The 15,127-nt window shown below is 43.2% G+C and overlaps 1 protein-coding gene across 1 annotated transcript in view; it reads left to right on the top strand.

Annotated features, from left to right (window-relative positions):
- Positions 1-1,138: 1,138 nt before the first annotated feature.
- LOC147457170 (TCP-1/cpn60 chaperonin family protein) overlaps positions 1,139-15,127 on the top strand; it is a 69,326-nt gene continuing 55,337 nt past the window's right edge. The window contains exon 1 of the mRNA XM_086512143.1: positions 1,139-1,425. Within this exon, the coding sequence (XP_086368269.1) occupies positions 1,278-1,425 (148 nt within the window). The 5' untranslated portion in view covers positions 1,139-1,277. The remainder of the gene's footprint in view (positions 1,426-15,127) is intronic.

The following is a 15,127-nucleotide window of genomic DNA, read 5'->3' as shown; positions in this document are numbered from 1 at the left end:
ACTATGCTTGCTGGCATCAGTGACATTAGTATGTACTTCCACTTTGCCCCCATTTGAAATTTGAGATCCTTGTGAATGAGAGCATCTCTCAACTCTCTTTGAATGCCATCATCTTGAATGTGCGGAGTGTTGAGAGGCTTGATGCTCCTCACCCCCTCTTCTCCTTAAATTGGCATCAGTTTCTTCATTATGAGAGTGTGGTTGTTCATCAGATCCCTACTCTGATTCCTCATCTATTGTGCTAATATGGTCAAGAGCTTTAGCTCACTACCATGATTGCCAAAATGGAACAAGTTGATCACAACAACTAATCTAGGGTTAGAATTCTAGAGTTAGATTAGATTAGATGAATAGAATCAAACTTCAGAAGACCATAGGAAAAAGTATGACAAACAATCAAACTAAAATGAAAGACTCCAAACAACATAAACCGAGACAACTGGAATTAGAGATTCAGGTTCATAAACTGGTTCAAAATCCTCGACTCATTCCTTCATCTCTCTCTCTCTCTCCCCCTCATAACATATGCATATGGCTTAACAATTTTTTACAAATATTGTGTTGTGTCTTTGATGTCCTTGGCAATTGATATCACACATATCATTTTTTGAAGATTGTGTTGGAATTTGCTATATAATGCTTGCATATTTATATTGTTTAAGTTATGCATGATATATTTTGTCAAAGCTATGCATGATGTATTGAATTTTATGTCCTTTGTTACAAAGGTTTCATAATACCAAGTTTTGTAGATTTTATGAAAATTTGTTGTTTAATAGCTAATCCCAAATTTTTTATTTGAATACCCTCATACTGTTTTATTAAGAGCTTAGTCTACACCTTAAGAAATTGTTCTTTTTTCTCATCCATATATAGGAGCCCGATGCTGATAAAAAACAAAGTCTTCATATGCTACAAGTTTTGGCGATCCAGTTTTAAGTTTCAAAATGTCAAGTTTTAAAAGTTGAGTTTATCGCTATGAAAGGTGTAAGTTTATTAACCAAGCATGTGTGGTTCAAGTTACCAACAAATGCACTTCAACACCACAATGAACAAAAGAAGAGGTGCCCAACAACAAATGTTTAGTCATCTAACGTACCCACAAAAAACTTATTAGGCACGAACGCTAAACCTTCATATCCTTAGAACCAAACCTAAGAAGAAACATATGTTCCCTCCAAAACAGTAGCACTGATCGTTTGTGCGCGCGATTTCTTGGTGGTTCACTCCTTGCAGGAAGGACATTTGCGCAAGCTTCTACTCCACAGTTGCACCCGATGCCGTTCCAGCTGGCTCCGTATGGGGTGCAGACCATGCTCAAGGAGGGCCACAAGCATCTCTCCGGCCTGGACGAAGCAGTCTTGAAGAACATCGATGCCTGCAAGGAGCTCTCACAGATCACCCGCTCTTCTCTGGGGCCCAACGGTTAGCCACCTTCTCCCTCTCTCTTTTCGATCACGCCCATTTTTGACCTGCCCTTCTTTAAAATGGGTCGTCTCACCCACGCGGTTGCCAATTGATTCAACACACGATGTACATCAGTCACGTTTCCTTAATTTCATGTATATCGAATCTGATAACATTGCCCTCATTTTGTTGATGATCATCATTGACATCACTGAAATTTGAAGTTTTACGTGGTACCCTTGACATCATTTTGTGGGTTACTATCAACTGTTTTAGAGGTGTGGTTTTTGCGATTACTCAGGAATCTCTTTGGCCCTTCCACTTCCACAGCCACTGCAAAGCACAGAAACTATTCTGATGTTGGCAGTAAATCCTAGTTTTACAATTACTTGTGTTGGATTCGACTTCTGTAATTTCAATTTCAAGGGTTTGAGAATGCCCTTCACCCAAAATCATCGAATTTTTGACGACCTAGAAGGTTCCAGACGGAAACACCAAGTCCAATAGTGCACATTTCTGGATGATTCAATTGATCGGCACGAGAGTGGAGACATGTGTCCTATATAACGAAGGCTATTTGTAGACAAAGCCGGATGCCTCAATTATGCCTTGTATCATTGTTTATGTGAAAACTAATCTAACAAATGTGTTTAAATGTAGGTTTAGCAAACACGTCACAAGTGTGCAAGACCAAATCTTCCGTAGGCTATCCTTACATGGGCATTGAATTATTTAGGATGTTTTTGTTGTAAATGACTTTAGAGTTGAATTCTTGTTTAAAGTTTCATTGTAGTAAGCTTTTTTCTTTGCGCTCTATTTGTCTCCTCTTCCTACAGTTCAGACAACGATACCCACACTTTTGTGGTAAGAAGCATAATCACCTCTTGAGAGCCACTCGGTACGACAACTTTGAGGAGAAGAAAAAGGAGGTCAAGGATGGGATCAAGCAGTTAGGCTTGACACTTTTTCAGGCTTCAAGGATTCCCATCAAACTCTAGTTTGACACCGTTTTCTTTTGGGGTAACTTTTATGAAGTCTCCAATTTTTTTGAAAGGCGGCATCTTTTCTGAAGAGCAATGCTAAGACATGGCGATCGACCTTGCTTCTGAAGAAGAAAGCGGGTAAAGTTCAAGAAACTATTCAGTTTAGCATGGTTGACCGAGGAGCACAAACAGCTTGGAACCATGTGAGGGAATACCTATGTATTGTCAACAATTTTGGAATACCTTTTTGCCATTCACTTCTTTTCGGAAGATCCCTTTTTTGGAGTAGACAATAGACTGAGTAGTTTTGCTGCGGCTTACCAAAAGAGATTTGTCGATATTGCTTGAAGCAAAAGTCCAAGAGTATTCAGAAGCTCATGTAACATGCAAAAGACGCAATTCTCCATGCATTGGGGCTCCTTGACTTATTCAACAGACGAGCCAGTGTCCAAGTCCACGGGGAAGGAGTCTTCCAAGGAGAAGAAGGGCAAGAAACAAAAGAAATCCCCAAAATGATAGAAGAGCAGCGTGCTGAGTACATCAAAGAGGACAAGTGTTATGACTGTGGTGAACATGGGCACATTTTTGCGAAGTGTCCAAAGAAAGACCCAAAGGAACCAACTGATGGTACATTAGAGAGTTTTGAAGATTGAGAATGACGTGCCGATGGATAGGGAGCGAGAGTAGCAACCATCAAGTCCTAGGGCACAAGAAAACGAATAGATTATAGAAGGGTGAGCTAGGTCCACTGGCAATTTGGCCAAGGGTAGAAACCTTTTGGCTTTGGATGCAAAGTGGATGGAGGAGGACTACACAAATTTTCCTCAATATTAGTGTTGTACCTTGAGGCTTTTGGTTCTATAATCTATCAGTGTCTATTCTTTCAGTGCACCTCGAATCAACGAGTTGAATGTGGAGCGGCGAGTGTTGCACAAGAGGAGAGCCATTCCACTCCTTTGCCATAGATTGCCGAGATTGAATAAACTTTAAAGTCTCTAATTTCTTTATGAGATTTTAGTGGTATTCATAGGCTGACAATACTTTGCGGAATAACTTTAAAAAAAAATGTACATTGAACTGGAAATTTCCTTGATTGAACTCTTCTACATGTGCTTTTTCATGTGTATTGTTAAGAGTAAATGTTGAAAAGATAAAATCTATGCAGCATTATGTTTGCCAATTCATTTGATGAATTTAATGCATCTAGACGTATGCTAGAGATTGGTGAGATCTATATGTGATGGCTAAATGAGCCAAGAATGTGATTATATCGCATCAAGACCTATATTTGGATATGATGACTGGATATTCAAGAGTTCTGAACGGATGAGACGTTTGGACAGTGATCTAGGTGTCAATAGTTCTAGACTAGATGAGGTGACTAGATTGACTGTTTGCACGTGAGTGGTCAGTGTGAACTGTATACCTAGATGTGAGTGAACGAAGTGATTAAGTTGTGGAATGCATGCTTTGTGTGTGTGGTCTTTTGGGGACAGTCATTGGCGAATGTGAGAAAGGATGTGAATTTGACAGTGACTAGATTTAGTAGATCAAGACATTTGCAAAAAGATCAGTGTGGTCTTGATGTGATTGCTTAATAAGTTACAATAATCATGATTTGTATTTGGGAATCAGGATCTTGACGAAAATGTGATATGATTGTGTTTGTGCAAGTGGTAGATGTGTGCAGTTTGGTGTATGGGAGCATAAAGTCAGTGTCTATTGAGCTAGTTTTTGTCCTTTGTCTGTTTTGCAGTCGTAATCGAGGGCGATTTCTCTTCTTTTAAGAGGGGGTATGTCACAAAATCCAAATGGACTCGGCAATTCAACTGAGGAGAACTCGTTTAAAGTGCCCAAAAGTGGCCAAAACAATGGGAGCGAGTTTGAAACCTCAAAATATGATGATGTGGCACTTGTACGGACATCTCGGAATTTGTGACTGATTTTTAGGGAGATCCTGTATTTTTAAAAAATAATTGTTTTATGCTAGCTTTTTATATATGATGCTTTTTGACCTTGGGCCTTTAAATATGAGCCTTGGGGGCCCTCTCTGACATTGTACAATGCGTAGATTGCAGAGGCACTTCCTAGCTGTTGTACTTTGTGAATCATTAATAAACAAAGAGATACCATAAGGGGCATAATTTTTGGGGCCTGTGCATCTCGAAGTGGAACTCGGCCGCCTCATGTCGACTCTCCTCTTCTTTCTCTCTCTATTCAAGTTCGATTCGTTGCAGTTTGTGTTATGTGTTGCTATTGATTTCTCGCTTGGGTGTCCAAACTTGTTACAAATTTCTTCTTCTTCATTGGATGCTGTGTTAATATAGTATTGATACCTTTGTTGTCTTTTTTTTGTCCTTGAGGATCTTCTTCTCCTTGCTGCAAACTGTTGATTACATCCTCAAGTTGTGGAATAGGCTCTTTCTTCTTAATGGTAGTGAATGGTTGGCCAAAGTCCTTGTTGTCACGTGACACATCCAACCCTATGTGTCCGTGGGCAAGCTACACCATAACAGGGTTCAGTCAGTCCAATCAATCTAGATTAGAAGTGATCTGGCACCTTTTGTGAGTATTCGTAGACCGTGCATGCCTAGTCACTTAGCATAGATGCATATCCTCTGGTTGCACACAGCATGATCATAAGCATTCCCATCAGAATCCATCCGAATCAGTCAGGGGAATTTTCCAATGATTTTAGCCTATTTTCCCTATTTTTGACATTTTTCACTTATTAATTTAAGTGACTTTCCAACAAAAGTAGGTAGGGCAATTTGGGTAAGAAAATATATAAGCAAACCAAAGCTAGCACTCTTGGCAGATAAGCAAGGAGCACAACAAGCCTTTGGCAGCAAGTACTCCCCTCTCTCAGCAAGAACCCCTTAAGCACCCCATCAAGCCTAGCATTTTCAACCAGGATCGCCAGCAGTAGACCCAAGCCATCCAAGCGTTTTGCATCAGCATTGGCGTTTTTGCATCAGCCTTCATCGCCAGCAGATTCAGCCAGCCATCTAGCGTTTTTTAAGACCAGCATCTCTAGCGTTTTTGGTTTGCATTTAACTAGCGTTTTCAGCCTTCATTTGCAGCAGAGATACCAGCGTTTTCAGCATCAAGTACAACAATGTTTTCAGCCATAAACATCTGTAGATACACACCATTTTCAGCCTCCCGAAAACGCAGCCAAATCAGCATTTTTTAGTAGTTCGAGTCAGCCCCGAAATTCAGCAAATAGCGTTTTGTGGACATCAGTTTGAAGGTTGTAGATTTTAGCCCTTAGGTCATTGTTGCCGTCCTCGTCGTCGCCGACATAGTCCCAAGTTGCATCAGTTTCCATGCATCATCATTGTACCACTTTGTGCAATCAATAGTAGACCACTCTCGTTGACGAGAGTGGGGCCTTCGGAGGAGGGTTTTATGTCTCTGGTGTCGTATCTCTCTTCTCTCTATCTCTCAGTCTCATACACTTGCACGCACAATATCCACTCACTTTGTTCGTGATCATAGCATTCTCTCATTAAGAACGGAAGGCTCTACCTTCCATAAGAACAAAAGGAACCTTGAGCACAGTTCGGAGCACTCATCTTGAGCAAAGCGCAAACATTCATTCCGCTGTACCTTACATTGGTATCAGTGCTTTGACAGTGCTCTGTATCACTCAAGGAAAGAACCACAAGAATCACAAGAATTTTTTTTGCTTGTTGCGATCGCACGAACCCAAGTTCGCTCGGGCATGTCGATTCCCAATCGTGTTTTTGAAGAGTGATAGGAATCCCAGGAAAGAAGGGCTTGTCCAGCCTTCCCTTGTGTCTCTTTTTACTCATTGAGAGTGGACCGTGCACTTAGCAGTCGGCCAATTGACGTGAGGTGGGAAAAAGCAACCTTGGTGTGAGCGCAAGGCCGTCAAGGGGTGTGCCCGCGGAAAGGAGTAGAACTCGGGTGAAGAGAAGATCCTTCTCAAACACGGTTTGCAAGCGAAAGAAAACCTCAAGAACTTCAAGAACCTCAAGATCCCAAAACCCACAAGGACCCAAGTTCTCGTGAACTTAAGAACCCAAGACCCGCAAGAACCCAAGTTCCTCGTGAACTTAAGAACCCAAGACCACAGGAACCCACAAGAACCCACGCCTTCAGAATGGTCGTCACTCGAAGGGGAATGGATACTTCGCTTGGAGGTGATGAGCATGAGAGAGGCGAAGAAGAATTTTCCCCACCAGGAGGTTTTTCTGACCATTCCCCATCTAAGACAAGGATTGCACTAACTCCTATGAAGGAGTTGTCGCAGTTGTTTATGGGTAGGAAGTTCGACTACGAAGAAAGAAGGACAGCCATAGATCATGACTACGAAGAAAGAAGGGCAGCCATAGATAGTGAATTGGATGCAAGAATGGCAACCATAGAGCGTCAATACGACTTGGAAGAAAAAGAAAGTCAAGCCAAATTTGATCGCGAGAACAAAGCAAGACAAGTAGAATTTTGTTACCATATACATGTGGTAGTGATGTGTGTGAACACACTAGGACCGTCGGGGCATTTTTTCCCTCTTTAGGAGGTTTTTTCCCCCGTGCATTGTATATACGCCCATCACTCTAGGGCTATCTATCTTTCCATTGCACACTAAGTAACACACTCTCTATTGTGTGCCTTGAGCTTCCTTCGTCTTCTCCAAGCTGTGTGTGTTTCTCTGCAACCCTAATTCCAACAATTGGTATCAGAGCAGGTCACGTCCTCCCGTGCTTAGTCGCCAGCTGCTCCAGCACATGCCTGCTCACTTTCTTCGATTAGAGTGAGCTTTGGCGAGCGTTCACAGGTCGACAAATATTTTGGGAGATCTCGAAGAGCTTGGTCTGCTCAGAATTTTGATTTTGGGCTCATTTCGGCCTCCGTTTACACTACAGGCAATACTGCACAGGCTATTTCGTCATTTTGTGTAGATTTTCTGTCAGTGCCGTTTTCTGCATAACAGGTGTCTTATAGTCTTCTACGGTTTGTGCTATATAGCACAAGTTGTTCCCGCTCCATTTCTCCTATTTTCGGGCAGTTTTCACATCAGGTGCAGCATTTACCATGGCTGACAACAACAACACAGATGTGTTCAAGATGTTTGCTGCTGAGGACAGGTTGGATGGGGACAACTACCCTATGTGGGCTTATATGATGCAACATGTTCTTGTGTCAAAAGGTGTCTGGAACATTGTGCAGGGCATTGATGTACGTCCTGGTTCTGAAGATGTAGGCGATGTTGAGGATGTTGCAGGTCTTGCTGCAAGGATTGCAGCTGTTAGAGTTGTTTTGCCTACGGCAGAACAAGCTCGTTGGGATGTTAAGGATGCGCAGGCTCATGCATTGATTGCGTTGTCTGTGAAGCGCACCATTATTCCTCACATCCGTTCAGCAAAATCTGCAAAACAGGCTTGGGATATTCTAGCAGGTCTTTATGCAAGCCGCAATGAGGCTAAAATTGCTTTGCTGCGTAAAGAGCTAGAGTCGAAGATTATGCATGAGGAAGATGATATGGACACTTTCCTTGCTAGTGTCAAGGATATCAATGAGCAACTCATTTCTGCAGGTGAAGTCATTTCGGACAGTTCCCTTGTGCAGACTGTTCTTGATGCCTTACCAGATTCCTACCAGACTTTTGCTAGTACTTGGAGACTGATGACCCAAGGAAATCCTGAAGTTGTCAAGTTTGATGCATTATGCACATTGCTGTTGCAAGAGTCACTTTCTAGAAAAAACAGGACTAGGCAGCGTGCAGTTGAACAGGCTTTTATTGCTTCTCAAAGAAAGGGTGGTAACAGTAATGCAGCCACTTCTTATGGTTCTGTTGCGAGTGGCAAAAATTCTGTTCCTAATGCTTCTGGTGGCAGCACTTCGTCTGGCAATTCTGGTGATAAGGGCAAAAAGAAGATGCGTTGCCATTATTGTAAAGCCAATGATCACTTGATCAAGTCGTGTCCTAAGCTGAAGGCCAAAGAGGCTAAGAAGAAAGAGGGTGGTTCCACTGCAAATGCTGGTTCCACTACAAATGCAGCCATTGTTGAGTCTTCTGTGAAAGGAGATTGTGATGCTGATGGTGAAGCAGAATGGGCTTTTAGCGCAGAGTGCACTTACAATCCTGCTGTCCGTGATGCATGCTTGTCAGTTGCTGCAGATTCACATGTGGTATTTCGACAGTGGTGCTACAAAGCACATTACCTCACATCGTGAATTGTTTACCTCTCTCGAGTCTGTCCCTCATGGGAATTCAGTCACTTGTGCCAACAACGCCTCTTATCCAGTTCAGGGAGTTGGAAAGATTGTGCTCACTGCTGCTAATGGTAGTTCCTTCACACTTGTTGATGCACTTTATGTACCTGGGATCAAGAAGAATCTCTTGTCTGTATCCGCACTTGCTAGACTTGGACTTGTAGTCAAATTTGTGGATGACAGATGTACAGTTCATGATCTCAGTTTTGGTGATGAAATTGTTGCATCTGGGCTTTTGTGCCGTGGGCTGTATAAGCTCACTTTGTATGACAAGTGTGGACAAAATTTTGCAAATGCTGTTGCAGATTCAAGGGCTATTTTAGATGCAAAACTTTGGCATGCACGTTTTGGTCATCTGAATTTTGCCAGTTTGCTGCGTTTGCAGAAATCTGATATGGTTGCTTCTTTGCCGCCTCTTGAAGCACCTGTCAAACATGTTTGTGAAGGCTGTATTCTGGGTAAAATGCAGCGTTCTAAGTTTCCAAAGGATGGTTCAGTTAGGGCCACATGCAGGTTGCAGCTTGTGCATAGTGATGTTTGTGGGCCCATGCAAACTCTGTCCTTGGGTAATTACCTGTACTTAGTGACTTTCATTGATGATTACTCCAGGCATGCATGGGTATTTCCGCATAAAGGGAAGTCCGAAGTTTTTATGTGCTTCAAACAATTTTTGGCTATGGCTGAAAATGTCTCAAAATGTACTATGGGCACCCTCTGTTCCAATCGAGGGGAGGAGTATATGTCTCATGAATTTAATGCATTTCTGGCTAGTCGTGGGATAAAACACCAATGTACAGTGCGTTATACACCTCAGCAAAATGGTGTTGCTGAGAGGAAAAACATGTCACTAACGGAAATGGCACGATGTATGGTCAAAAGTCAAGCTTTGCCGCATTCTTTTTGGCTTGAGGCCATCATGTGTGCCACTTATGTACTAAACAGGTGTCCTACGAAAGCTTTGCAGTCTATTACTCCATATGAAGCATGGCATGATAGAAAACCTTCTATTGAGCACATGCGTGTTTTTGGCTGTTTGGCATATGCTTTGGTGCCACAAGTGCAGCGCAGAAAATTGGATGATAAGGCTGTCAAATGTATTTTTGTTGGTTATAGTGCTGAAAGCAAAGGTTACAGGTTGTATCATCCGCAAACAAAACGTATTCTGGTTTCACGGGATGTAGTGTTTGTGGAAGATTCTGTTCAGCCCTTGCTGTCATGTACTAGAGACAGTAATGTAAGCTCACAGGACATTTATGACACTTTGTTGCCTCTTTTCAGTGGTGGAAATACGAATGTAAGTTCCAATGAGGCAAATGTACAGCCTATGGGGGTTTCTAAAAATGTTTTAGAACAGCCTATTACTGTGCAGATGTACATGATGTACTTGATGAGGAAAGGGCTGAAAATGAGCAGGCTAGAGGTATGCCAAAATGGCTGGTGCACACTTTGCGTGACAATAAATTGGATGCACCTTTATCTAGTCGTACTCGTTCAGGCTCTCGCCATGCATCTTATGCATCAGATTGTTATGCTTTGGCTGTGTCTAGTTTACATGATGTTGAGGAGCCTCTGTCTTTTGATGAAGCACAGAATTCAGAAAATTGGATTGCTGCCATGAAATCAGAATATGATGAACTTATAGAGAATGACACATGGACTTTATGTGATTTGCCTCCTGGCAAAAAGGCCATTGGTACGAAGTGGGTTTACAAGTTGAAACGCAAGCCGGATGGTGAGATCGATCGCCATAAGGCTCGACTTGTTGCAAAGGGTTATGCACAACAAAAAGGCATAGATTATGAAGAGACTTTTGCTCCCACTTGTCGTATGACTACTGTGCGTTTTCTATGTGCATTGGCAGCTCATTTTGGTTGGGATGTACATCAATCAGACATTGTTACTGCTTTCTTGAATGGTGACATATTTGAGGAAGTTTATGTAACGCAGCCTCGCGGTTTTGTCATAAAAGGACAAGAGGACAAAGTGTGCAAATGTAAGAAGGCTTTGTATGGGTTGAAGCAATCTCCTCGTGCTTGGTATGAGAAAGCTGACACTCATTTGGTTAAACGAGGCTTTCGTAACAGTCCAACAGAAAGCACATTGTATGTAAAGCGTGAGGATGATGTATTTCTCATTGTTGTTCTCTATGTTGATGATTTGTTGATCACTGGACCAAATGAGAGACATATTGCTGAATTTAAAGCTGATTTGAATGCTACTTTCAAGATGAAAGATTTGGGGCTGTTGCACCATTACTTGGGTATACAGTTTAAGCAGTGTGATGGTGGTATTGCCTTGTGTCAGAAAAGTTACATAGAGACATTGCTATGTAAGTTTGGACTTGAGGATTGCAAACCTATTGCCACTCCCATGGAAACAGGTTTGAAGTTGAGTCTACATGATGCTGGCGATCCTGCTGATGTCACTCTTTACCAAACTGCTGTTGGCTGCCTCATTTATGTATGCAACACGAGGCTAGATATTCAGTTTGCAGTCTCGCAGGTCAGCAGATTTATGCATAGCCCAGGGTCTAAGCATTGGCAGGCTGTCAAGAGGATTTTCCGCTACCTTAGTGGCACTTTACATCTTGGCTTGTTTTATCCCAAGGGGGGATCATTGCCGCCAGACTTACATGCTTTTTCGGACTCAGATTGGGCTGGTTGTTTTGACACGCGAGTGTCCACAAGTGGTTTTTGTTTCATGCTTGGCAGTTCATGTATATCATGGTTGAGCAAGAACCAACCTACTGTGGCCACTTCGAGTTGTGAGGCTGAGTACAGGGAAGTCTTCACAGCTACGGTTGAGTGTGTATGTCTCAGACGCCTTATGGCTGATTTGGGTGTTGGACAGAACACTGCCAACACTATCTACACTGACAGTCAGAGCGCATTGGCAGTTGCGAGGAACCCAGTTTTTCATGCTCGCACAAAGCACATTGAGGTGCATTACCACTATGTCAGGGAGAGGCTCTCAGCAGGAGAGATCAGCTTGGCTTATGTGCCAACACAGGACAACCTTGCAGATCTTTTCACAAAGGCATTGTCTCGTGAGAAGCTTGAAGCTTTCCGCAAAGCTTTGGGCTTACTCCCCTTTGTGGATTGATCCTGTCCTCAGGGCATGGCACTTCCCTTTACTCATGTGCCAGCTCTTGTTCACCGCATCACTCCAAGGGGGATTTGTTACCATATACATGTGGTAGTGATGTGTGTGAACACACTAGGACCGCCGGGGCATTTTTTCCCTCTTTAGGAGGTTTTTTCCCTCGTGCATTGTATATACGCCCATCACTCTAGGGCTATCTATCTTTCCATTGCACACTAAGTAACACACTCTCTATTGTGTGTCTTGAGCTTCCTTCGTCTTCTCCAAGCTGTGTGTTTTTCTCTGCAACCCTAATTCCAACATTTGTTACCATATACATGTGGTAGTGATGTGTGTGAACACACTAGGACCGCCGGGGCATTTTTTCCCTCTTTAGGAGGTTTTTTCCCCCGTGCATTGTATATACGCCCATCACTCTAGGGCTATCTATCTTTCCATTGCACACTAAGTAACACACTCTCTATTGTGTGCCTTGAGCTTCCTTCGTCTTCTCCAAGCTGTGTGTGTTTCTCTGCAACCCTAATTCCAACAAATTTGATCGCGAGACCAAAGCAAGAATGCAAGAGATGTTGCGACTCTTTTCTCAAATTCAGACACAGATGCAAGAGAATTAGGAAAAGGGGACTCTCTTAGTCTCTTCTTCTCCAAAGCATGACACACAGGATTTGCATGATTATGAGAAGCATGATGATTTGAATGATAATGATGATTTGCATGATCAAGATGTGATTTCTCACACGCATGATGAGTTGCATGAAGATGATGTGATTGTTCACAAGGATGATGTGTTAGTTGATGCTTTTTCTAGCGAAGCTAACCTCGTTGCAGATCCGATCAATCACGAAGGATCGATCTTGGCTCTCGAGCCTAGGTCCAAAGAACCCTCATAGGAAGTATTATGTGTTCGCATGATTGATACGCACGCATTGTTCGAGTGTTTCATTCGTGATCGTTTCCTGTATTTTAGTCAGCGTCTTTATGTGATCCCTTTTTCTAGGCATGACATATTGTACGTTGAGCACGTTTCACTCATGGATGAGCACGAATGTATGCGGATCGTTCATAAAAGCTAAAAAGTATGCATTCAAGGAAGCTACATTCCATGTCTCTTCCTTGGCATGACACATTCGTAGAACGAGCACATGAAAGTATGAGCACCAAGCATGGGCATTTCCATTGTGAATTGCCACAGTTGATCGCTTTAGATCAGAAAAGAAAGATTCGATCTCATTGTTTGCATGTGTTTGATGAACGGTTTGGCACTCCGTCCCTATGTTCATCTACATGGCATGCATAGTCTTTGAGAAAGACAAGATTTTTTCCACTCACTTTACATGGAATAGGTATGTTCATGGTTGTGTTGAAAATGGGTTCAGGAATTTTCAGCCATGGAGATTCTTGAAGAAGAAAGAAGCATGACTCTAGACGAAGTTGAAGCATCGAAGGAGCCACATAAGTCGCTTTCGGCGCGGCCCAAAGAAGCAAGCGTTGTAGACCTTTATGAAGTTCAAGTATCGCACGACCCACACATCAGAGTGTGTCAGCGAAGAGTCCCTTCCGGGATTCCGGATGCTATTGGCGATCTCCCTCGACGCCATTCAGTTCGGTATCAGTACCTCACTTTGAAAAGGAGGGGATGTCACGTGACACATCCAACCCTATGTGTTCGTGGCCAAGCTACACCATAACAGGGTTCAATGAGTCCAATCAGTCTAGATTAGAAGTGATCTGACACCTTTTGTGAGTCTATTCGTAGACCGTGCATGCCCAGTCACTTAGCATAGATGCATATCCTCTGGTTGCACACAACATGATCATAAGCATTCCCATCAGAATCCATCCGAATCAGTCAGGGGAATTTTCCAGTGATTTTAGCCTATTTTCCCTATTTTTGACATTTTTCACTTATTAATTTAAGTGACTTTCCAACAAAAGTAGGTAGGGCAATTTGGGTAAGAAAATATATAAGCAAACCAAAGCTAGCACTCTTTGGCAGATGAGCAAGGAGCACAACAGGCCTTTGGTAGCAGGTACTCCCCTCTCTCAGCAAGAACCCCTTAAGCACCCCATCAAGCCGAGCGTTTCCAACCAGGATCGCCAGCAGTAGACCCAAGCCATCCAAGCGTTTTGCATCAGCATTGGCGTTTTTGCATCAGCCTTCATCGCCAGCAGATTCAGCCAGCCATCTAGCGTTTTTTAAGACCAGCATCTCTAGCGTTTTTGGTTTGCATTTAACTAGCGTTTTCAGCCTTCATTTGCAGCAGAGATACCAGCGTTTTCAGCATCAAGTACAACAGCCATAAACATCTGCAGATACACACCATTTTCAGCCTCCCAAAAACGCAGCCAAATGAGCATTTTTCAGCAGTTCGAGTCAGCCCCGAAATTCAGCAGATAGCGTTTTGTGGACAGCAGTTCGAAGGTTGCAGATTCCAGCCCTTAGGTCATTGTCGCCGTCCGCGTCGTCGTCACCGACATAGTCCCAAGTTGCATCAGTTTCCATGCATCATCATTGTACCACTTTGTGCAATCAATGGTAGACCACTCTCGCCGACGAGAGTGGGGCCTTCGGAGGAGGGTTTTTATAACCGGCCCGTACAACGTAGAGGGCGGTACTATTTCAATTACCTGTTAACTTTACACAGAGCACTGAGAAGGGAAGAGAACACAGTTGCGTCGAGCGACTAGAATGTCACTGCGCACACGAGACCGACACCCTGTAGTCCCCAAAGACTGGCGCCCCTTTCGGTATTTCTTTATTCAAATTAAGGTAGACGATCCGACCGCTTAGCACAAGCTTTCACAAAGCTGTCCAAACCTGGCGAGGGCTGAAAACGCAGGTTTTCGACCGGATTTCGACAGCATAACGGCGCAAAAACCCCTGTAGGTCAAAAACACCTGTCTAGGACGGATTCCCTCGATATTTGGAAGCTTTCTGGTGAGCTGCCACAGAAATTCAGCGGGCTGTAATTCTCTGTTTTTCACTGTCGGGAGCCCAAAAGCTTGTACACGCATCCCAAGGCTCTCACGAGGCTCCCCTGATGTTCCCTTGCAGTTTAGGTGCGAAACCCTAAACCTGCAGAAAAACACAGCAGGCTGTAATTCCCTGTTTCGGATCGTTTTTAGCAGAGCGAACACGCCTACGCGTGTCCCAAGGGCTCTCGCACGCAATGGGACAGTTCCCTTGTGAATTGGACAAGTTTTCACTCAAGAAAACTCTCTAAACTCGCAATCTTTCGTGATGGAACTGTGCGTACCTGTGGGGGATTAGCAATTAGCTAATCCGGTTCGTGTTCAGAAGGCTCTTGCCTTGGCAAACGCGCATAAGCCCCCAGAACTGTACATAGGTCAAATGAGAAGCCCACTAGTGGGGCATAACATACTGTACGTAG

Source organism: Adiantum capillus-veneris, chromosome 5 (assembly GCF_014529385.1).
Source record: "Adiantum capillus-veneris isolate H3 chromosome 5, ASM1452938v2, whole genome shotgun sequence".
Classification (NCBI taxonomy): domain Eukaryota; kingdom Viridiplantae; phylum Streptophyta; class Polypodiopsida; order Polypodiales; family Pteridaceae; genus Adiantum; species Adiantum capillus-veneris.
The sequence above is the reverse complement of the archived record's forward strand: the minus strand, read 5'-3'. Positions and strand labels throughout refer to the sequence as shown.